Raw genomic sequence first — 24769 nt, 5'->3', positions numbered from 1 at the left:
CCCTTCCCAAAAGAGGAGGGAAAAAAAGTAATTCTAAGGTTGTGTTTATTTCACGGAAAATGAATTATTTGAAAAATATTTTTATGAATATGATCGTTTCCATTGCTTACAAAATTAAACGAACGAAAAATATTTTCATCGTCCTCGAAAATATTTAGACATAAATTGTTGTCGATGATGAAAACATTTATTAATTGACTAATTATTTAAAGCGATATAAGCGATTATTTTTAGAAAAATATTTTTCAAATCATCAATTTTTCCGCGAGACAAATGGAGCATAAAGGAGCAATGTTGCTGATTGACGCAAGCATGGTTTGGATATGTGACTCAGAATTTGTGTCGATTTTTCATGGTATGAGGCACTCATGAATGATCCTTCAGTGTATGTGGCCCCGGACACATATGGCTGGGAGGTTTAACATGGCATTTCCAGGAGGAGGGGGATAAATATTGTATAGCCTACAGACGATGAGATGGTATTGGTCTATACCATCTATAGACCATGAGATACGGAAGAGAGTGTGTGTGCCGTTAAGACGGATTGATTCATTGAAATCACAACGTTGGATGGTCGAAGTTAAACGCGATTCGATTTAGTATGATTCGAACGCCGAAGGTGTACCTAAACCAAGCTAATTTGATTTTATTTCTTGGGAAGAGGATGGGATCTGATTGCATTGCATCTAGGTACATTTGGGAATTGAATCTCTTACGGTGGAGGTGACCTTGTGGTGTGAGCTCTTATTTTTAGATGGAATGTCATGAGTCCAAACTCGCTTGCGACAGCAGTACGTGTATCTTGCTTTGGTATAGAGGAGTTCTGAACCTCCGACCCCTTTGGTGGGGGCTGAGGTGACGGGGCTCGCGGGCCTTGTATACATAGGGTTATAGAGACGAGGACGTTTAATTTTAGATATGGATTTTGACTCTCACGCTCTATAAAGAGACAAGGCAAAAGTCTGAGAGTGAGTGAAGAGTTAGAGTACGCCAAACAAAAAAAAATCAAGACATTCCCTAATTACAAGGCACTCAGAGAAGGTACAATCCCTGCTCTAATTCAAAAGAAGGGAAAAAGGCTCCAAAATCTCCGAACTATGCCTATTATGACACATTTATCTTAAACTTTTTTTTGTGACATCAAAAATCTCAAATTTGTATCTGTGCGACACATTTACCCAGCGTCGACATTCTATCAATGAGCAGCATTAAAAATCTGTCTTCATGCACGGTGGAAGGCAAACTATGTTGACAATGGCGCCTACACGGCTTAAGTGAAACAAAAAAATACGTCGTTTTTGCTGAAAAATCAACTAACTGAATCTTTATGGAGGATAAATGTGTCGCGCAGGTACAAGTTTGAGGTTTTTTATGACACAAGAAAAAGTTTAGGTCAAATGTGTTCACAATGGATAGCGCATCAGAAATGCGGGTGTCATAAGCACTGTTTATCTCAGTCTAAAGAACCTTAAAAGAGCTCAATCACAAGTCAATTGGCAAAGAACGTTTAAGCTACACATATTTACCCTGTCACGTTTTCGACAACATCACAGGATGGGAGTCCTACAGCTCAACTGACAAAACTTGAAGTAGGTTCGTCTCAAGTGACACGAATCAAAAGCGCAACCATAATAAAGATACATGTCATCACGGAGATCGGAAGCCAAGTAAAGCATGTGTAGTCTTGGAGCTTTCTGAATATATCTCCGTTGCTCGAACACTAACCCGATTTGTGCTCGCCAAGCTGTGCTCAACAGCTTTCTCGTAGAATCAAGTATCTGCAATGCAACCCATGAGGATCTCGTCAGACTGAGTACGTTGTTGAGTCGGATGGAATAGCCACTGCCCAGGGAAATGTCCTGATTAAAGCAGCCGTTTTGCAACAGACTCGGCAAGATTGAAGTAGATTGCTCAAGTTACATCCTGGGGTTGCCATTACGAAAGGAATCAAGATAAAGAAAAATTAAAAGACACCTCACACGGCTATCAAGATTTACTTTTTCTGTATTTTGCAGGGGACCGGCTCATCACGAGGCTACTCTCATTCAGTTGCCTTGCCAATCCATCCATTTCATCCGTCAGATCCTCTTGAAGCTTTCTGTTGAAAAGGAAAAGGTGCAACCACAGTATCTGCTTAAATATACTTAAGAAAGGACAATCATAACACCGAAGTACTGGTCAAATTTTTCAAGCACTAGCCACAAAGTAAGCTGAAGGTTCAATATTGTGGAAGATGGGAAAACTAGAGTGGAGAAAAAAGAAGCTTGGACGCACATAAGGAGGGCATCTTAACTCACGAACTAAATCACACTCTACTTTTAAGCCCGAGAAAGGTAAAAGTGATTTGACCTTATTTCTACCATATAAGAGCCAGACACTAGTCTTAAGCATATCTTCAACTTTACAAGACACCAGAGTCTTGAAGTTTTACTCTACTTTACAGCATTTCCCGGGGGGGGGCGCGTCTTCATACTTGGCCTCTCGCTCTCAGCCAATCGAGCTTCGCATCAAAACTGTCCCAAGCAAAAACACAACCAGCAAAACCTCGGAAACAACTAATGGGCCAACAAAGCAAGAGCCTATTGGAGTTGACGAATGCTTCGGAGACCCTTGTTTCTCATACTAGACATGCCCACGTGAGTAACTGACCCGTTTGTTGTGGGATCAAAAGGATTCGGATAGGCTTGGGCTTTTGGCTCATTTTAAGCCTATATATTGTACTCGTATGAGAAATCATTATAACGAGTGGTTGTGGTTGTAAACCTAAATATCATAGTACAATCCCTTTGCAGGACGTAGCCCTATTCTGGGGTAAATCTGGATAAACTAATGTGTCAATTTTTCTATTATCTGTGTGATTGTTCTGATTCTGTTTCGGATAAATACCATCAGAGCCCACATGAGAAAGAGAGACAAAGCCCATGAAAAGCAATGGCTTGTGTTGGCTACCCACCATCTTCCTTGACACTTAATACTGCACATCCATCGGTAAACTAAAATTTGGATGTTGGTTACGATTAGAAATGTCGAGGAAATATATAGACGCAGTCCTCTACTTCTCATATTTATTTTGAAATGTGATATGCCGGCGCCACGCTAACTTATTTGCAGATTTGTATCGGACTAAAGTGTGGCTCAACATTCAAGTGCTCTGATGATATATATTAGGATGAGTCAAATAGATCCAATTCAATCGGTTGACCCAATGCTAGCAAGGAGTACACTTCAAAGCCACAACTCCTCAAACTTGCATAAATAGATTATTCAAATCTATTGGGCACCAATTTCGGCCAATACGAGTTGACGCGGCTGTCAAACTTTTCTTGACGCAAAATTTTCCATGGACGCAGAATTTTCCACGGTAGCTTATCCAAATAGGCCAACATTTCCTATCATTTCTCGTGATGGGTTTTACGGAGGCACAATCTTTCTCCACGCCTTCCTCCAGCATGGTCCAATAGCCACACATTAGCTCAAATTAACCGAAATTAGTGTCTGAGGGTCCGGATTAGAAAATTTATGCAAATTTCAAAGATTTGATTAGACACAACAAAAGTCATGGTTAATTAAAAAATGTGATTCAGAGACGGAAAAGCACAAATATTTTCTCACAAATATGCAATTAGAGACGCCATTCAAGTCCATCCAATTGAATGCTTCATACAACTTGTATTTTGGGTGTTAAATGTCTTTCAAATTGCATATTTTATTTAATTAGAAAGAGATAGGAACTAGGGATTCTGACTTAGCCTAAGAAAGGAGAACAATCATGCGATATTAAGTTCACCTCGACCGAGGAGAAAAACTACAATTATCACCGTAATCATAACAATAGATTAGCGTGATTGGGTCATTGTTGGATTTGCACTTTGCACCAACGTATTTCAAAAGTCACTTTCTCAAAGCATGCATGGCCCTCATGTTTTGTTTTAGCCATATGTAGGTAAATCAAATATTCTCGGCTGGTACAACTAGGTGAATGCTATTTATCTATATAGGCTTTTTTGATTTCGTCTTCGAAATTATTCCAATTGGAATTATAATTTGCGAAAATTCGTAGTCGATTATCGCGTGTGTAATGAACAATACTAGCGAATGTGCTCCCCCTTCCCACAGAACCAGTTGTTTACCGATGTTTGTTTCTCACGAAGTGTTTGAGATTCTCCAACATATTTCAAGGACCATACCTGATCAAAAGAGCTTTGAAGAACGAAGGAAAGAAATGGAATGGGAAGGTATTATCAGACGCCAAGAAAAGATGCATGAGGGTGGTTGCTCCACTCCATCATCAGACAGCGATGAATAGAATCATCGGTGCTTGTTAGTCATATGTTGCATCATCGGTGCTTGTCGGCTATATGACTAGAATTATTGGTGATCGTCAGCCATATGTTGTTTCATCGGTGCTTTTGCCATATGTCACAGTATTGATGTAAGTTTCTCTGTTCTTCTCCTTTATGCCTTTATAAGGCACGGTTTGTAACGCTTCGAAGGCAAGGGAGCCTCCTAGAAGTAAACCAGTTTGTTTGAATATAATGCGAGACTAATACCTCTCTTTCCTAAAGCTTCTAGAGTCCAAAGAACTTTGAGAATGTGTTCCCAAACGCACCTTCGTTCATTGTTAAATAGCAATGGCCAGCAGCAACCATATGTGGTTGATGATGAGTGACTATAGTGTGTTTTTTTGGTATGTCCTACTCTCTCTCTCTCTCTCTCTCTCTCTCTCTCTCTCTCTCTCTCTCTCTCTCTCTCTCAAACTTTCAATGTGCACTTTACAAATCATAAAAATCGAACCCTATACCTGAAACTAAACGTTTCCACCCTCATCCAATTCTCTTGCCCCTAGGCCGCGTGCCCAGTGGATGAGTGACTATAATGTTTGAGGTGTTAAGACTTTGTGGTCAATTTGGAGCTTAATATTATTTGGATGTAAAAGTGAGGACTTTTAGAAAATAAAGGATGCAAGGCGAAGTAACATGTGCAGAGACGGCCTTTTGTTTTTTCAATTAAGAATAAAATCTCATTATTACGACTCTCGAACACGAAATCTTATTGTCTCTCGTCCATAAAGGATATGACATCCAAAGTTATGTAGAAGAACACAAATCCAAACTATGAAGCACGATCCACATAGAGCTCTTCCTCGCATCAGCTAGACTTCGTCTTCCAATCTTCACACACAACAGCCAGCGATGCATCAGACGAACCGCCATGACTCAAGCTCTCGACCGAGCTATCTCTAATCTCTCGAGCCCTACGTCTCATTCTCTTCCCTTCTTCTCCCCTCATCACGGCCCTCACCACCCTCTCGATCTCCTTCCTTCCCACCACCTTCCTTCCCTCCTCGACCGACGGCCTGATGGCGACGTCGACATCTTCCGCCAGCATCGCTGCGTTCGTTCTTTGCTCGGCATAGAGTGGCCAGGCGATCATCGGCACACCTCTAGCCAAGCTCTCGACGGATGAGTTCCAGCCGCAATGCGATAGGAATGCTCCGATCGAGGGGTGGCTCAGTATGGCCACCTGGGCAGCCCAAGAGGGCACCAGCATGCCTACCTCTCGAGTCTTCTCCAGAAAACCTTGCGGTAGATACTTGGTCGGATCGTCTTCCTCGTCGCTCCCCACATTGAAGAATGCAGCTGAGACAAAGTGCTAGTGTTTCAAAGCACTACGTTTCTGAGACCCACTCGTATAATGGTTTGCACTCCACACGCACGCCCACACACATATTCCTGGGTTCTTTCGTGGTGAAATCAAGATGGACGTGCCTCGTGACGTGATGAAAAGAATGGTCAATAGATGCACATATTGAGATTAAAGGATCCTCATCTTAATGGATCATTTAAAAGTACCGTCATTGTAGATGATAGGCACCATACCAGTTTGATTCAACAATCACCTAGTACAAATGACGTGAGGAAAAATTGTCGAAAAAGTCCCAAACCTATTGTATTTTAGCCAATTCAGCTCTAAATCTTTCGATTTTGTCAATTGAGCCATAAACTTTTTGACAAGTTGTCAATTCAGTCCATCCAGCCAATTTTGATCGGAAATCGCTGACATAGACGATAATCGTCTTACGTGGTACTGCCGGCGCTGATGTTGATAATTTTTTTTTATATTTTATATTTCATATTTTTCTTTTCCTTTTTTTTCTTTGCGTTTTGTTTTATGTGCTGGCGAGAGTCACCGGCGACCCTCATCAAACAATCTTTTCCCACTCCAAGAAATCTAGACGTCAACTCGTGCCTTACTTGATGCGTAGAGCTTGAGATGTATGATATTAATTCGATCTAACTTTCAGAAAAAGATAGTCGGTAGTCTGTAAGACATATTGGGTGGACCGCCCAAGATGGGCCAAACCCGGCCCGTGAGCCACAAGGGCCCACGAGATAGTTATTTGCCTATCTATAATAGAAGGCACCCCTTGGAAAACAGTAGTGATTTTCATATGTGCAAACACACTCCTTCGATACAACGCATTCTCTGTTTTTGCTTCGGAACGCACGTGAGTACGAAAGACATTCGAAGAACTCTCAAGCGCAAAGTGGCACTTAATCTGTGACAATACCGGGTATGTTCGTTGTGTGATATACCTGTACGATCGGTGATACAAGTTGACGATCCTTGGGCACGTTTTCCGCATTGATCGAATTCGTTCCGAATATGTTTCAAACGTGAGGATCGGGAATTGAGTTTTCCCAACATTGGTATCAGAGCCCGTTTACTTGTTTCCCGATCATGCATGTGTACCGTCTCTTCCATTGAAGTGTATACTGCTTGTTTTTTCGTTTCGGCCTTGTTTTTGGTTCGTTTTCGTCGCGTCGCCGAACTGTTCATACATGTTTCGATTTTTTTTTTTCGTCAAAACTTAAATTTTATTGTATAAACAGAAAGTACTCGTCGAGACGAGCAAAATGATGGGCGGCACGTCGCCGGAGGACGCCGCACGCGCCCTCACGCGCCGGCAAGGCCCGTGCGCGCGACGGCGCGTGCGTACCACGCGCGGCCGTGCGAAACGGCGCGTCGGTCGCCGCTAACCGCCGATGATGACGTCATCGTGACGTCATCAGAAGCGGACCCGAGACCCCCGACCCGGTTGACTGGTGACCCGACCCGGTTGACCGGTGACCCGACCCTGTTGACCTGGTTGACCCGACCCGTTGATCGTTGACCCGACCCGGTGACCCGACCCGTTGACTGTTGACCCGACCCGGTTGACCGTTGACCGACCCGGTTGACCGTTGACCGGTCAACGGTCGGAACGGTCAAACCGGTCCAACCGGACCGGTCAAACCGGCAGAATGACCCAGTTTTTTCTTTCGGTCCGTTCAAGCTCATTTGAACTCCGATTTGGGCGTTCTTGGTATCGACGTGCTCGTATCGAAATGATCTACGTTATGGTGTATTCATATCACACTTTTACTGCACTTATGAATGTGAAAATGCACGATAAACCCTATGTACACGTACTTAGGGGTATATTCTTTGGCATTTTCTCTAGTATTTCTCTATAGTTTTTTGAAATACAAGTGCTAGATCATATGTATATGAATAAGCATTCCTTATCTTAATGTATCATGGATTATAAGTAATCCTTCGTTCTGCATTCGTTGCAGGAACAATGGTACATTTGAGACGCACTCCGATAATACCCAGAACGGCAGCTCAAAAGAAGAAGCTTGAAAACCTAAGAGTCAAGCTAGCTCTTTATCGATGGGACGCTAAAGATGATATGATGACACACATCATCAAGGTCAACAAAATGATACAGGATATCATTTGGAACGGTTTTGTAATGCCGGAATATGTAATGGTTGGAGCACTAAAATGCACTATGCCTGATGAGTTGGGAAGAATGATTGATAAGGTTAAAGAAACCTTAAATGGTCCAAGCTATAAGATGCTTGTGGAGAATTTTGTGCAAGAATACATAAGGGTTGGGGCAAGAAGAACATCAACCCTTGCATTGAATGGGTCGAGGCGCAAATCATGGCTCGGATCTAGGGGTTTTCCGGGAGCCTCTGTTTATGTTCCGAAGAAAATAAAACTTTCTAAAGAATTTTATGAGTCCTTTCCTGTCTATGTGTTAGATTGGTACACTTGATGTTGTTCTTTTGGGATTAGGAATCAATTCTGTATATGTTTCAAGTTGTTATTACATGTTCTTAAAATATTTGTGAATGTGTTATGAAATATATATATATGGCTATGAATTTTTTTGTGATTTCTCATTTTATATTGCCATATCACATGTTATGTTATATGTGGGAAGTTCTTCAAAGTTTGTATAACTTTTGAAGAACCAATTTCTTTACATAAATGATTATATTAATGGTAATTTCAAATTGGGTTTTTTAGACGATGATTGGGAACATAGTGAACTTTCGACTCTAAGACCTTTTGTGAAACTATTCATTAATATGATTAGTTTATGTAATCATGATGCTGATGAAGCATTTAGATAGGCTTTAATAACTCGTGCGTATGTGTCTGAAATGTTTAGATACGATGGCTTCAGCAACTAAGAACATAGTGGCTGAACTGAATAAGGGAGAAAAATTGAATGGTGACAATTATGAGATTTGGAGTCTCAAGATTCAATATGTCTTTGGAAGAGCAAGAGGCACTCGAAGCTCTAAACCGATTATGGAAGAACCCGAGGATGGGACAAGCGCCCAACACAAGAGGGACAAAGATGCCTTTGCTGTTTGGAAAAGAAAGAACTCTCTTGCTCGCATTACGTTGCTAAGCAGCATGGACAATGACATCATGCGAGAGTTCGGACGTTTCCAGAGCGCCAAAGACATGTGGGCTGCACTGGCATCAAGATTTGGTCGAACTTCTGTGACCAAACTAAGACAACTCATTATCCGTTTCGACTCATATAAGATGTCTCATGGAAAGACCATGAAACAACATTTGAGGCGGATGTCGAATATGATTAGTGAGCTAAAGGATGCCGGGCACATACTCACCGATGAACAAGCAGGTGCGGCGAATCCGCTCTTTGCCTTAAAGCTGGGAGCACATGAAGATCCATTTGACCCACAATGAGGGTATCAAGACCTTCGAGGATGCTATGCGGCATCTTGAGCTGGAAGAGGATCGCCTCATGGCGGCTAAGCCAGAAACTGATATTTACTTTGCTGGTTTTAGCTCGCATGGAGTTTCGGGCTCCAAGAGGAAACACCCTGCTGGGTCAAAGAAGTGGAAAGGCAAGGGGCCAAGTCCTTCAGGCAAGAAGCCGAGGCTCAACCAACGGGAGAAAGGAAAGCGTCCTTTCAAGAAGAACATTTCAAGAGTGAAATGTTTCAACTGTGGCAAGAAGGGTCACTTTGCTCGCGACTGTGGCGAACCAAAGAAGGTAGAAACCCTTAGCATTCATGAAAATGCTACTTATGTGTCTAGTTCAGTGTTTCTAACCGAATCTAATCCTTTGTGGACTGTAGACTCGGGAGCCACAGACCATGTAGCGAAGGACAGAGGAGCTTTCGTGGAGTTCCGACGAGTTCCACAAGGAACGAAGTGGATATACGTGGGGAACAATTCAAGAGTGGAGGTCAGAGGCATTGGCACCTGTCAACTACTTATGCGCGGTGGACGCACGTTGTTCCTACATGATGTGCTATTTGCTCCAGAGATTCGTCGGAACTTAGTTTCAGTGTTGGTTTTAGTTAGACTTGGTTTTAATGTAAACTTCCATAAAAATGGTGTAGACTTGTCTTTAGATACAAGTTATTATAGTTCCGGATATTTCTTAGATGGTTTCATTGTATTAGATGTTGACTATTGTGAAGTTAATGTTAGTTATTCCTTATTTACATCATCTGATTCTTATGAAAATGATGTGAACGTGTGGCATGCTAGACTTGGTCATATTGGCCAACAAAGAATGAATAGATTGGCTAAAGATGGCTTATTGGGCAATATTAAAAAGGTTGATTTGCCCATATGTGAGCATTGCCTAGAAGGAAAAACAACACGGAAACCATTTGGAAAAGGAACAAGAGCTGAATTTCCTTTGCAATTAATCCATACTGACATCTGTGGTCCAATGAATGTAAAAGCAAGGCACGGGTCTGTTTATTTCATCACATTCATTGATGATTATACTCGATTCGGACATGTCGATTTGATTTCTCATAAGTCTGAAGCTTTAAATTGCTTTAAAAGATTTATGACCTTAGTGGAAAATCAATTAGACAAGAAAATAAAAGCATTAAGATCCGATCGAGGTCGAGAATATCTGTCTGATCAGTTCAGAAATTTATGTGATGAAAAGGGAATAGAAAGACAACTGACTATTCCATATACTCCTCAACAAAATGGTGTTGCGGAAAGGAGAAACAGAACCTTAATGGAAATGGTTAGATCAATGATGGCACATGCTAACTTGCCAATCACCTTTTGGGGTGATGCTTTGTTGATCCGCTCTTACATACTTAACCGTGTGCCTTCTAAATCGCTTGCTTCTACTCCATATGAGTTATGGACAGGCAGAAAGCCTGATTTAAGCTTTCTAAAACCTTGGGGTTGTGCTGCCTATACTCGTGAATCTTCTCACAAGTATGGAAAATTAGGCCCAAGAGGCAAAAAGAGTATTTTTATAAGATACTCGGAGCACTCAAAAGGATATGTATTCATAGGTGAGCAAGAAAGCGGAAGTATAATTGAATTTGAATCACGGGATGTCACATTCTTAGAGAATGAATTTCCTAAAAAGGGCGAAGTAGGTGGTGATTACTCACTATACGAATCTGTGGATCGTGATAGTGAAGTTAGTGGGAGCATTGTGACAAATGGAGAGTTGAATGCAACCAGTCTCAATTGCAACCACTTAAAGAGACGACACCACCATTATCTCATTCGAGTGGGAGCGCAATGGAACGGGGTGAATCATCAGGAGTACAGCATTCCATACGACAGTCAAGTCGTAATAGGATTCCCCGTCGACGTTTTGACATTGAAGGAGAAGCTTTCATGATCGCCCCACAAGATGAAGATGAGCCGAAGAATGTGAACGATGCTCTAAAGTGCCCTGATAAGGAAGAATGGATACATGCAATGGAAGAGGAAATGGAGTCATTAAGATCAAACCAAGTTTGGGAATTGGTTGACCTTCCAAAAGGACGCAAAGCCATTGGGAACAAGTGGGTTCTCAAAATAAAGCGTAAGGCTGATGGCTCAAAAGAGAGGTATAAGGCTCGCCTTGTGGCGAAAGGATATAATCAACAGGAAGGAGTTGACTTTGAAGAAACTTTTTCCCCTGTGGTTAGATTTACCTCTATTCGCCTTATTCTGGCAATAGTAACTAGTATGGATCTTGAATTACATCAAATGGATGTAAAGACTGCATTCCTCAATGGAGAATTAGAGGAAGAAATTTATATGGAACAACCTGTTGGTTTCATTACAAAAGGCCAGGAGCACAAAATGTGTCGACTATTGAGGTCGATATATGGCCTTAAGCAATCTTCGAGACAATGGTATATACGTTTTCACAATGCCATAATGGCATGTGATTTTGTAATGATTAGTGAAGACAATTGTGTATATATCAAAAGATCCAAAGATCAATTTGTGATCTTGTCATTATATGTTGATGATATACTAATTGCCGGAAGCAGTATGGAGTTGGTTAATACAGTCAAGAATTGGTTATCTTCCAATTTTGAGATGAAAGATATGGGTGAAGCTGCATACATTCTTGGAGTTAAGATTTCGAGAGATCGCTCAAAGAAATCCTTATCCCTTTCACAAGAGACGTATGTGAATAAAATCCTTGAGCGATTTCGTATGCAAGACTGTAAACCAATAGATACTCCTATTGCAAAGGGCGAAGCATTAAGCGACAGAATGTGTCCTAAGACTTCACAAGAAAAGGAGCAAATGGAACAAGTTCCATATGCTAGTGCTGTCGGAAGCTTGATGTACGCTATGATGTGTACAAGACCTGATATTTGTTATGCAGTTGGAATGGTAAGTAGATACCAATCCAATCCAGGTCAAGCACATTGGATCGCCGTCAAAAGAATCCTGAGATATCTAAAGGGAAGTGCCGACTATGCGCTGACTTATCAAGGAAGTGATCTACACCTTGAAGGCTATACTGATGCTGACTGGGGAGGAGATTTAAAAGAAAGGAAATCTACTTCTGGATACGTGTTCTTACTGAATAATGGCGCCATATCTTGGAGCAGTAAGAAACAACAGTGTGTAGCCTTATCTACAATGGAAACCGAGTTCGTGGCTCTATCAGCAGCGGCACAAGAAGCTGTTTGGCTTAGAAGATTTTTGGATCACTTAGGTGTTACTGAGAATGCTGCAAACCCAGTATTGGTCTATTGTGATAGCCAAGCAGCAATAGCGTACACTAAGGATCCCAAGTACCATGGAAAGACCAAACATATAGATATCAAGTATAACTATGTCAAGGACATGGTTGCACGAAAGGAAGTGAACGTGAAGTACATATCTACACAAAGGATGATAGCAGATCCTATGACGAAGCCGATTCCTAGAGAAGTTTTCCATGGTCATGTGAGATCTCTAGGACTGTGTAGAATATGATGTACTGAATATTGTAATTTTCCCAGAATATTCACTATTAATGAAGTTTGTTATTATCAATGCCTATAAGTTTGTATGACGTTTGTGAATGTCGATGCTGAGTGCATTATATTGAAAAGTTATGTCGGACAGATGAGAGATTAGCCCACTCACACGGGTAATCGCCTCTACTCACTGTGTGATGAATAGAGATGAGACAGTTTTAAGCTTGTTATCTAGGTGATAATTGAGAGCTCGAGCTTGAAGCATGGACGTCGCCTTAACAAAATGTTAAGATGAGGACATATGGATTATTATGTCCGAAAGTGAAATGACCCACATATTTCACTTTACCTGTCTTTAATGCCAGATGTGAGTTCTGATAGATGCTTATGAATAGAGTAGATTGGTGAACTCAAGTTAGACATTGAGTATGTCTAAACTATCATCTGTACGGTATTGAGAGTAAAGACATACGCTCTATGGGAAAAGGAGAGAATACCGTAATACGTATTTCATATTACGTATGCATGGGACGACCGATAAGAGTTGGCAAAAATTTGTGATCTCAATTTTTAAGTCGTGTGAGACTCTTGAAGAAAATAGTTCTTCTCAATTAAAGTGCCCTCACGACTCTTACTTATTCTCAAAATTTCTATTCAGTGTTTGCTATCTTAGGATGTTGCCGATGATCATGATAATTCGGTCTAACGGGGCATTTCTAGAAAAGCGAGTTGGACTGAAATGGAGAGGTTTAAGGATAGAGGAAGATCAATTTAATTTATGATGTCACATTCTATATTTGTATTCACAGGTCGACCAATTATGATTTTGAGTAAATCATAGTTATGAATACAATATACGAGATACTAAAAGAGATCAAGAGAGATGAAAATTGTGACTGATTGATCTAGGGAACTGCATACTAATTCTGCTCTGGATAATGCCCAAATTTGAGCTGTTATATATTCCTAACAGATGTATAACAACGAGCTCTCGTAGTATGCTGGTCGCACGGATTATTTGCCAATATGAACTTTGCAAGGAAGAGAGTTGTGTTTAGCCCATCGTGGGCGAGTGGGAGATGTAAGACATATTGGGTGGACCGCCCAAGATGGGCCAAACCCGGCCCGTGAGCCACAAGGGCCCACGAGGTAGTTATTTGCCTATCTATAATAGAAGGCACCCTTTGGAAAACAGTAGTGATTTTCATATGTGCAAACACACTCCTTCGATACAACGCATTCTCTGTTTTTGCTTCGGAACGCACGTGAGTACGAAAGACATTCGAAGAACTCTCAAGCGCAAAGTGGCACTTAATCTGTGACAATACCGGGTATGTTCGTTGTGTGATATACCTGTACGATCGGTGATACAAGTTGACGATCCTTGGGCACGTTTTCCGCATTGATCGAATTCGTTCCGAATATGTTTCAAACGTGAGGATCGGGAATTGAGTTTTCCCAACATCATTAACAAAAACCCCTTTTGTTTTCATCTTGTCACATCATTATTTTCTTTTCTGTCGAGATTTACCCCTTTATGCAACGTATTGATAAAGCAAATAATAACAAGTCGAGGAATTTCGGCAATTGTAAAAGCGGACAAAGAAAAAATGGAAAGTAGCAGAAAATCTAACGTACGCACGATCTCACTAAGGCTAGGGAGTTTCTTGGTCTTACCCGAGGCAGAGGCATCCGCGGGCTTCCGTACGATCCACAAGAACCTCTGCTGGCTCAGCTCCAGACCCCAGGCCATCTCCGCCTGCTGCTCCCTCGTCAGCGTCCCGCCGCTTCCCAGCGACACCAGCACAACCGACTCTCCCGGCTGCCGGTCCAGCCACGCGAGGCACTCGGCGTCTGTCGAGCGCAGCCCCTCCGCATCGCCGTCCTCGTGCACGAGCGGCCCGATCGCGTGGACCGGCGGGACCGGCACATTCCTATAGAAGGAGTCCTCCCTCAGCGTCCGGAGCGAACCCGGCTCGAGGGCCTCCCACGTGTTCAGGAAGATCCCGGCCGCCATCGGCAACCGGCTGAAGTGGTACAGCAACCACCGGTACTCCTCGTTTTTACGGTCCTTCGCCTGGTCCAGCAGGTCCTCCGGTCGGACCGGCGGGCATCCAGGGACCCGGACCGGCTCGGGAAGGTCCACCAGTTCACCGGTCACCTCGCGGTCGAGCGTCGGCAGGTACAACGAGAACGCGAGCATCGTGGCCGACATCGTGAAGAACGAGTAGGTCGGGATGCCGAGCTCGCTTGCCACGCCGAAGGCTTGAGTGCAGAACACGTCTACGACTAGCGCCCTCGGGTAGTTCAGCTCGATGAGTGTGGCTTTGAGGCTCTTGATGCTCGCCTCGACGACGAGGCTTATGCGGGTGAGGATGCGGGAGTCTTCCGGGACGATGGAGGAGGTGTCGACGGCCGGGAGGCCGTGCATGTGGAGGTCATGCGGGAGGCCCCGCGCATTCAGCAGCTGGTCTTGAGCCGGGGTCGGGTCGACGGTGGTGACGACGAGGAAGGTGACGCGGAACCCGTGGCCGACGACAAGGCGTTTCGAGAACTCGAGCAGGGGGATGACGTGGCCGAGGCCGGAGTTCGCTAGGACCGCCACGTGGGGTCTGTCGTCTCGATCGGTGCCGGAGGACGCAGTTTCCGGCATGGTGTGTGGGTTTGGGGTTGAACGAGGAGGGAGCGGGGAGATGAAAACCGCTTGTTGTGGTGTCGGTTTTTCGGATGCGGTGCGTGTCTTCTTATAGATTGCTGTAATTCTGCAGCTAATGAATGTACAGAAAACTGTTGCATAGTCGAGAGCAGAGGATGTCCTGACCGTTGATTCTACGGCTTTCAAGGGACACGATCTTAGCGACCAAAACAAAAAAGAGAGACACGATCTCTCGTGGGCCATTGAGATCAGTTGAACGGATGAAATCTATTGCATTTTGATCCAATTATACAATATTTTAAGGGCACCGCTCGTCTCTTGGGGTCATAAAATCAATCTCGAGAGTAATATCTACGTGGTAACATATCACTGAATACCGTATGGGTAATGACACGGGTAGAGTAGCAAACCAGTCACTGGCGATAGCTCCTATGAGAGTACCACAGTCCTCCTCCTCCATAAACTTACCTAGAGATTAAAGAATACGAGATGTTACCGGGAATCTTATTAAGATCTATTAATTTTGGTGATGTCGCCAATTTCTAATGGATACCGAAACAAGTGGGAAGCATGCATTGAATTATTGACTTCTTTAAATCTAATAGCAAATTACCGTATCGTTACTTGGTAAGAGAAAATTCCAAAAAAAAGTCGTGAACCTATTGCACTTGTGCCAATTCGGTTTTAAACCTTTTAATTTGGCCAATTTAGTCTTAAACCTATTGCGTTTGTGTCAATTTAGTCATAAACATTTCAACTGTGCCAATTCAGTCATAAACATTTTAACGATTTATCAATTTAGTTATTCCGTCCAATTTTGAGAGGAAATCGCTGAGACATGTCATCCTATGTGGCATGATCGGCGCTGACGTGGATAATTTTTAAATTTTTTTTAAATATTTCTAAATATTTCTTCTTTTTCCTCTTTTCTGTTTTCTTTCCTTTTTTATCTAACATTGGGCAGGCCGGGGTTAGAAAAAAATCAAAAAACTTAAAAAGTTGTCCACGTCAACGCCGAATATGCCACGTGGGATGATCAGCGCTAACTAGACCGCCACGTCAGCGATTTACGGTCAAAATTGGCCGGAATGACTAATTGGTAAGTCGTCAAAAGGTTTAGGACCGAATTGGCACAATTGAAAGATTTATGGCTGAATTGACATAAACGCAATAGATTTAGGACTAAATTGATCAAATCGATAGGTTGAAGACCTAATTCGGTACATTAAATGACATGGCGGGCGGTTATTTGATATTATATGGTCCATTTGTTGAAAGGCTGTGTTATTCTCAAATTTATTTTACCTGGTGAGTAGTTTCAAACCTTAGCAGCCTTCGTAGTTGGTCCGACATTAAACCGTCAAAGTGGTGGGGAATTTCTATCCACGTGCACCTTGACTTTCCCGGTCACTCTTTGACTGTTCTTGGTTCGGTCCCCAAATTTCTTGGAATCGGACCGCATTGCTGAAGGAGTCTGGGGGGAGTCCGGACCTTAGGAATCATCATCATCTTTGCAGCCGACGATTTGGACTTTCTTACTGTGCAGTGTGCTTAGACTAACAACAGTTATATCATTATCTTGTAAGTTGGATTTTCTTCTGTGCTTATAACAAAAAATAATTGTATACATGCATTCGCGATACCATATTATGAACGGGCATCTGGGGGCGGCGCTAGGACCTTGTCCATGCGTAACCGAGAACCCAAACGCCGATCAACAGTGACCAAAAATGACGACCAAACGCACCTTAAAACAAATTGGCGGCCGCTCTAAAATAAAACGACCTTACAAGAAAATACAAGAAAGCGCACTTATCCTGTCCTCTACGGTTGGCTTGCGTTGACATACGTACATACATATATACATACATACGAGACAAAACGGCTTGAACGGTCCACTATGCACCTGTAAAATTTGTGGCATCCCATTTTTGTAGTTTAATTATCACGGGAAAGTTACACCAAATAATGAAAAATTACCCGATCAGTCCTAACTCTATTGTATGGATGTTAATTCAGTTTTAAACTTTCCAATTTCGTCAATTTAGTCCTAAATATTTACACGAGATTTCAATACAATCCTTCTTGTCAATTTTCGTTTGAGATCGCTAACGTGTGGCGGTCCGGTCATCGTCAGCTGTACTACGCGGCACACTGCCACATCAGCAATTTCCGGCGAAAATTGACCATAAAGATTATATTGGAATTTCCTGCGGAGGTTTTAGGGCTAAATTAGCAAAATTAAAAAGTTTAGGACTAAATCGATATCCATACAACAGATTTATAACTGATTGAACAAATTCTCCCACCATAATACTCACGTGGCCCCCCGTCACTCAACAACTTCAGTTTTTGGATCAGACCTTGTGACAACATAAACCCTTCTTCTACAACTCTCCCGTAGTCTTTTTGTCCTCTTAACTAGCCCCCAATAATCTGGTTGTCCAGCAAAACCATTGGGCAAATTGGGCATCGGCATTTTTCTTTTTTGTGTGCTTGGAAGGGTTGAGAGAATTCCCCTTCAAAATCATCTTTTAAGACACATAAATCATCTTTTCATCTCCTGGGTTTCTCGAGTTGTCTGCAAGTGGGAGAGAACCAACCCCCTTGTTCTTCTCTCTTACTGTCCGCTAATCTTATCTTATTTCGAGGGGTCGATTCAGTATTTCGATTTTTGCCGGTGACCGATTCGACATTGAAAAGTTTTTAGAGTGGTGAAAGGTCCTAATCATGAGATCCAATATGATAAATGCAGAAAGATATTCTGAGAAATTTCTCAGAATTTAATGGGTTCGTATACAGATCATAACTTCTCCCGAAGTTGAGAAAACTCATTAAAAAAAATTAATGACAATAGAAGAGAAGAATCTGCTCAGATGCTAGGGCAGACCATTTATGTGGTTCCAAGCAGACTCGTCTGTCTATACCCTTCCTAAAAGAGGGAAAAAAGATAGAGAGAAGCGACTAGGTCAATTATTGTTGGGATTCTCCTTAATTAGTCGGGAGAATTAATGCATTGATGACCACGTAGTTCCAATGCAACCAACTTGATGACCGCGTAGTTCCAATGCAACCAACTCGCATTGAAAACGAAGAGTTTTTGCAAATCTCCATGCTTTGAAAAGATGCTTTACGACCACCTTATTTATTGGTGAAGAATCTAGAGCATGGAAGAGATGTCTCATGGCCCTCTATAAATAGGGGATGAAGAGACATGTTGGATTGTGACGTGAGATCTGGTATACATTCCACATCAAAGACAAATTCGACGAGAGTCGGTGAGGTCGAAGGTTTCGACAACCTCTTTCGATAAGAAAGATCCTCTGTGAGAGAGATTGTTATCCTCTTGTACTAGGTTGTAATCCACCAATAGGTGAGGGTGATTCACCAATTTTCGGTGAAGAAATATTGTTGTAAATCCTACTATTATAGTGGAAGATCTTCGTGATTTTTCTCTTTCGAGGGATTTTCCACGTAAAATCCGTGTGTCTTCGTCTCTACATTTCTCTTATTTTCTTTTTGCCAATCTTGATCACACACGGAGGGAGAAAGGGTTTCGCTTCCACATCATTATTATTATACGCCTTTTTCCCAACAGTGGTATCAAAGCCTGGTTCAAAGGCATCGTGTGTTTCAAGATGGAGGCTACCGTCACCCATGATGGTGATATGTTCAAACTCACTTCGGAGAACTATTCCTATTGGGAGCCCATGATGGAGGACCACCTATATTGCAGGGACTTGTACGAGCATGTCATCAATGAGGAGAAGCCGGAGGAAAAGAGCGATAAAGAGTGGGAACTCTTAAATCGCAAAGCAGTCGCCATGATCCGCAAATATATCAATAGAAGTTTGTTCGAGCATGTGTCGACATACACCAATGCTCACGAATTATGGGCGAAGCTAGAGTCCATGATTCAAAAGAAGACGCCTCGTAATAAAGCTCACCTAGTGCGACGATTGGTGAAGCTGGAGTATAAGGATGGTCAAAGCATAATAGAGCACTTAAACAATTTTAAGGGGCTCGTGAATCAATTGACAAAGATTGAGATGAAGATTGATGATGAGTTGCAAGCCCTTCTACTCCTCAGTTCCCTACCAGAAAGTTGGGACACGTTGGTTGTTACTCTAAGTAACTCAGCCCCGGAAGGCAAGCTCACCATGGATGCCGTAGCCGATAGCCTATTAAATGAAGAAGCTCGAAGAAAAGAACGAGGCACGTCCAGCCAATATGAGGCCAACATCGTCGACAATCATGGGAGAACCGAGTTCCGTGGTAGAAGTATAAGCCGCGGCCATGATAAGCCTCGTGGGCATTCCAGATCTCGCCCTAAAGTAATTTGTTACTATTGCGGGAAATCCGGTCACAAGAAACCGGAGTGCCGATTTCTTAAGAGAGATCAAAAGTCCGGCAATGTCAAGCCAGACCAAGTTGACCCAAAGAAGAAGGAAGAAAAGAACATTACGGCCGTCGCAGCAACTGAAGATGATGATGTCTTCCTAATTGGTGAAGCCAACTACCTCAACGTTGCCGACAATGATATTTCATGGATCGTTGATTCAGGTGCATCCTTCCACGTTACTCCACATGAAGGATTTTTTTCATCCTACCAAAGTGGCGACTTTGGTACAGTCAGGATGGGAAACCGTGTCACCAGCAAAATTGTTGGAATTGGTGAAGTCACTTTGATGACTGACACGGGATATAAGCTGATATTGAAGGAGGTGAGACATGTTCCAGATATGCGTCTCAACCTTATCTCAGCTGGGAAGCTAGATGATGCCGAGATGGTGAATCACTTTGGTTCAGGCAAATGGAAACTCATCAAAGGGAGTATGGTCATCGCCCGAGGAAAGAAAGAAGGCTCCTTGTACGTCATGCAAGGAAGTGTACGCAATGGAGATGCTAATATTGCCCACGTTGACTCAAGCCTAGAATTATGGCACAAGAGGCTTGGTCACATGAGCGAGAAGGGATTGCAGATCCTTGCCAAGAAAGAGCTACTCTCCGACGTGAAAGGCCAATTGCTAGAGGCCTGCACTCACTGCTTAGCCGGCAAACAACGCCGAGTATCATTCCAGAAACCAGATCGACCCAGAAGGAGAAGGTATATTCTTGATCTGGTTCATACTGATGTCTGTTCCATGACAGAGAAATCTCTTGGTGGTGCATATTACTTCGTCACCTTTATCGATGATCACTCCAGAAAAGTATGGGTGTATTTGTTGAGCACGAAAGACCAAGTTCTCAAAACTTTCAAGGAGTACCATGTCATGGTAGAACGGGAGACTGGGAAGAAATTAAAGTGCGTGCGAGCCGATAATGGTGGTGAGTATCATGGCCCTTTCGAAGCATACTGCAGGTCACATGGCATAAAATTGGAGAAGACGCCTCCAAAGACGCCTCAGCTAAACGGCGTAGCTGAGAGGATGAATCGAACCATTGAGGAAAGAGTTCGATGCATGGTATCTCACGCCAAACTACCCAAATCATTTTGGGGTGAAACCGTGAAGACTGCCGTTGATCTAATCAACTTGTCACCGTCAAAGCCTTTGGATGGAGAAATCCCAGAGGAGGCTTGGACAAGAAAGAAGGCGTCATACGATCATCTGAAAGTGTTCGGTTGCCGAGCGTTCATCCATATTCCTAAAGACGAACGATCTAAGCTCGATGCGAAGAACAAGGAGTGTATTTGCCTTGGCTCACCAAGAGATGAGTTTGGTTATCGACTATGGGATCCTATCAAAAGGAGGATCGTGAGAAGTCGTGATGTTGTCTTCTTTGAAGACCAAACTCTTGAAGACATAGAGAAACCCAAAACCAGGATCGTTATCCATTCCGATCCTGTGTTACCCTCTAAAAAGAGTGATGATTCAGGGGGAGAATCATCACAAAATAACAATGAAGAAGTGGGCGATGATGACGAACCACCAACAGAGAAGCATGTCGAAACGACAGAGACAGAACCTGTCGAACCAGAGCCTCAAGTTCAACCGAGGCAATCCACTAGAATCAAGCGTCCCTCCATTAAATATCCTGCAGATGATTATACAGTCTTTGTAGAAGAGGGGGAGCCTCAAAGTTATGAAGAAGCAGTGACCAGCAATAAGAAAGAATAATGGGTAAAAGCCATGCAGGAGGAGATGCAATCCTTGTATGAGAATCATACCTATGATCTAGTTGAGTTACCAAAGGGAAGGCGAACATTGAAAAATAAGTGGGTGTATAAACTCAAAACTGATGAAAACAGCTCACGGCCAAGGTACAAAGCTCGAATTGTTGTCAAAGGATGCAATCAGAAGAAGGGCATCGATTTCGATGAGATATTTTCTCCGGTAGTGAAGATGCCATCGATCCGAGCTGTCCTTGGTATAGCCGCCTCCCTAGACTTGGAAATTGAACAGCTCGATGTGAAGACTGCCTTTCTTCACGGAGACCTAGAGGAAGAGAACTACATGGAGCAACCCGAGGGTTTCAAAGCTCCAGGAAAAGAGCACCTAGTGTGTCTACTCAAAAAAAAGTCTCTATGGTTTAAAACAAGCACCAAGACAGTGGTACAAGAAATTCGATTCGTTCATGACGGAACATGACTTCAAGAAAACTCACGCTGACCACTGTGCGTTCTTTAAGAGGTATGCTAGTGGTGATTTCATTATTCTTCTACTTTATGTCGATGATATATTGATAGATGGGCAAGACTCAAAGAAAATTGCTGCACTGAAGAAGGCCTTGAGCCAGTCTTTTTCTATGAAAGATCTTGGCCAAGCAAAGCAGATCCTTGGGATGAAGATTGTTCGAGATCGTTCGAAGAAGCTATTATGGCTATCCCAGGAGAAATATATCGAGAAGATTCTCGAGAGATTCAACATGCATAAGGCCAAAGCAGTAAGTACTCCTTTTACTGGACATTTCAAATTCAGTCAGAAATAGAGTCCTTCGACTGAAAAAGAGAAAGAAGAGATGATGAACGTGCCATATTCATCGGCGGTTGGCAGCCTTATGTATGCAATGGTATGCACCAGACCCGATATTGCTTATGCAGTCGGTGTTGTGAGTCGATTCCTTTCGAATCCAAGGAAGGAACATTGGGCTGCTGTCAAATGGATATTTCGATACCTCCAGGGTACATCGAAAAGGTGTTTGTGTTTCGGCAAAGAAAAACCCGTGTCAAAAGGATACACGGATGCAGATTTAGGTGGTGATGTTGACTCAAGAAAATCGACGTCAGGGTACCTAACTACCTTTGCAAGGGGAGCTGTGTCATGGCAGTCGAAGCTCCAAAAATGCGTTGCCCTGTCTACCACTGAAGCCGAATATATTGCAGCCACAGAAGCATGTAAAGAAATGCTCTGGATGAAGAACTTCTTGCTTGAGTTGGGTCATAAGCAAGAAAAGTATGTATTGAGATGTGATAACCAAAGTGCCATACACTTGGCGAAAAATTCAGCCTATCACTCTCGCTCAAAACATATCGATATGCGTTACCATTGGATTCGGGATGTGATAGAGGAGAAGCATTTACAGTTCGACAAGGTTCACACAGATGAGAACTGGTCCGACATGATGACCAAGGTTATTCCGTCGAAGAAGTTCAATGAATGTTGCGAAGGTGCAGGTATGGCAATTATCCCCTCTAATTAAGTCGAAGGGGGAGATTTGTTGGGATTCTCCTTAATTAGTCGGGAGAATTAATGCATTGATGACCACGTAGTTCCAATGCAACCAACTTGATGACCGCGTAGTTCCAATGCAACCAACTCGCATTGAAAACGAAGAGTTTTGCAAATCTCCATGCTTTGGAAAGATGCTTTACGACCACCTTATTTATTGGTGAAGAATCTAGAGCATGGAAGAGATGTCTCATGGCTCTCTATAAATAGGGGATGAAGAGACATGTTGGATTGTGACGTGAGATCTGGTGTACATTCCACATCAAAAACAAATTCGACGAGAGTCGGTGAGGTCGAAGGTTTCGACAACCTCTTTCGATAAGAAAGATCCTCTGTGAGAGAGATTGTTATCCTCTTGTACTAGGTTGTAATCCACCAATAGGTGAGGGTGATCCATCAATTTTCAGTGAAGAAATATTGTTGTAAATCCTACTATTATAGTGGAAGATCGTCGTGGTTTTTCTTTTTCGAGGGATTTTCCACGTAAAATCCGTGTGTCTTCGTCTCTACATTTCTCTTATTTTCTTTTTGCCAATCTTGATCACGCACGGAGGGAGAAAGGGTTTCGCTTCCGCATCATTATTATTATACACCTTTTTCCCAACAATTATCCCTCTCGGGGTTATTATAGATGTCTTCGCTATAGAATGTTTCATTTGAAACCATAGCTACTTAAACCGAAAGGGCTCTTATTAAAGGACCCATCGTTACAGTTCCATCGACATGATAGAAGCTAGAATGTCTCCATGCACGAGGTAAAAGATACCCAAGCCATAAGCCAACCGAGGGATGTCTTACGATTTAACTCGAACTTGTGATATCGCGAAAGACAACTCTACCGCGTGCACATATCATATATCAAAAACCACGCAACATGACATCTGCCCTTATGACACGTTTACCAATTATCACGATCCAGCTAGCTTGTAAAAATTAAACTTCTTTTGGTCACGGATAGGCTGTGCAACGTATTAGGCCGGGGTGCTTCTTCATACTTGGCCTCTCGCTCTCGACCAATCGAGCTTCACATCAAAAACTGTCCCGAGCAAAAACACGACCAGCAAAACCTCGGAAAACAGCTAATGGGCCAACAAAGCAAGAGCCCACATCATGGAAAGCAATGGCTTGTGCCCAGATGGACCAGGTCTTTATCTCTTGTGTAGCCGTTGGCTACCCACCCACCATCTTCCGACCTTTGAGTGTGGCTTTTGCTGGTGGTGTTCGTTGCCCCCCCTTCTTCCTTTGGATTCTTTTTGTTAACGGTAAAGCAAGGAAGAGCGGCTTCCACACAAAGCCAACCGAGCCCCAAAACACACCCGACTGAGTGCGACCCTTAGCCTAGAAACAACGTTCCCAATTGCCTTTTTCTCTTTTGACCGCCAACTCCCGGTCCCGGTTCCCATGGGGCTCAAATTCCCTATTCTGCCCTCCCATCAACGCCTCATTCACAACCCCGACCCGACCCGACCCTCATCCTCCCTCTCCACGCCCTTGCCAATGCCTAACTACTACTACTTGACACTTGATTAGTATAGCATGTGCCCCCTAAGCAAGAGGTAAAACTGCTTCGTCTAAAACTTCAAATGGATCCCGACATCCTTGGATGTAAAACAGCTAAAGGGTATTCCTTTCTATTAGGGGGATTAGGAAAAGCAGGGCGTGCGAACACTGACACATTAAAATAAGGAACGCAGTATGATAGACCGCCTCAAAAGAGGACGAGCACACGGCCCTTATTGGAAAATCACCCCGAGTTTGGTGAGGTTACTAATCGCTTCACCCAATGTTAGCAAGGAGTACATTTTAAAGTCACAACTCCTTAAACTTGCATAAATATATTATTCAAATTCATCGGGCACCAATTTCGGCCAATACGAGTTGATGTG

General features: G+C 42.9%; 1 protein-coding gene across 1 annotated transcript; it reads right to left on the bottom strand.

Annotated features, from left to right (window-relative positions):
- Positions 1 to 5025: 5025 nt before the first annotated feature.
- On the bottom strand, positions 5026 to 15313 carry LOC115670012 (anthocyanidin 3-O-glucosyltransferase 5-like). The gene is made up of 2 exons (XM_056321292.1): positions 14235 to 15313; positions 5026 to 5639 (listed from the first exon to the last, which is right to left on the bottom strand). Exons 1-2 carry the CDS (start codon positions 15208 to 15210, stop codon positions 5149 to 5151), a joined length of 1467 nt encoding a protein of 488 aa, XP_056177267.1. The 5' UTR covers positions 15211 to 15313; the 3' UTR covers positions 5026 to 5148.
- Positions 15314 to 24769: the final 9456 nt, after the last annotated feature.

This window comes from Syzygium oleosum, unplaced genomic scaffold (genome assembly GCF_021117445.2).
Source record: "Syzygium oleosum isolate NSW1041296 unplaced genomic scaffold, Sole_v2.1 Sole_v2.22, whole genome shotgun sequence".
NCBI lineage: Eukaryota > Viridiplantae > Streptophyta > Magnoliopsida > Myrtales > Myrtaceae > Syzygium > Syzygium oleosum.
Note: the sequence above shows the minus strand (reverse complement) of the source record. Positions and strands in the feature narration are given on the sequence as shown.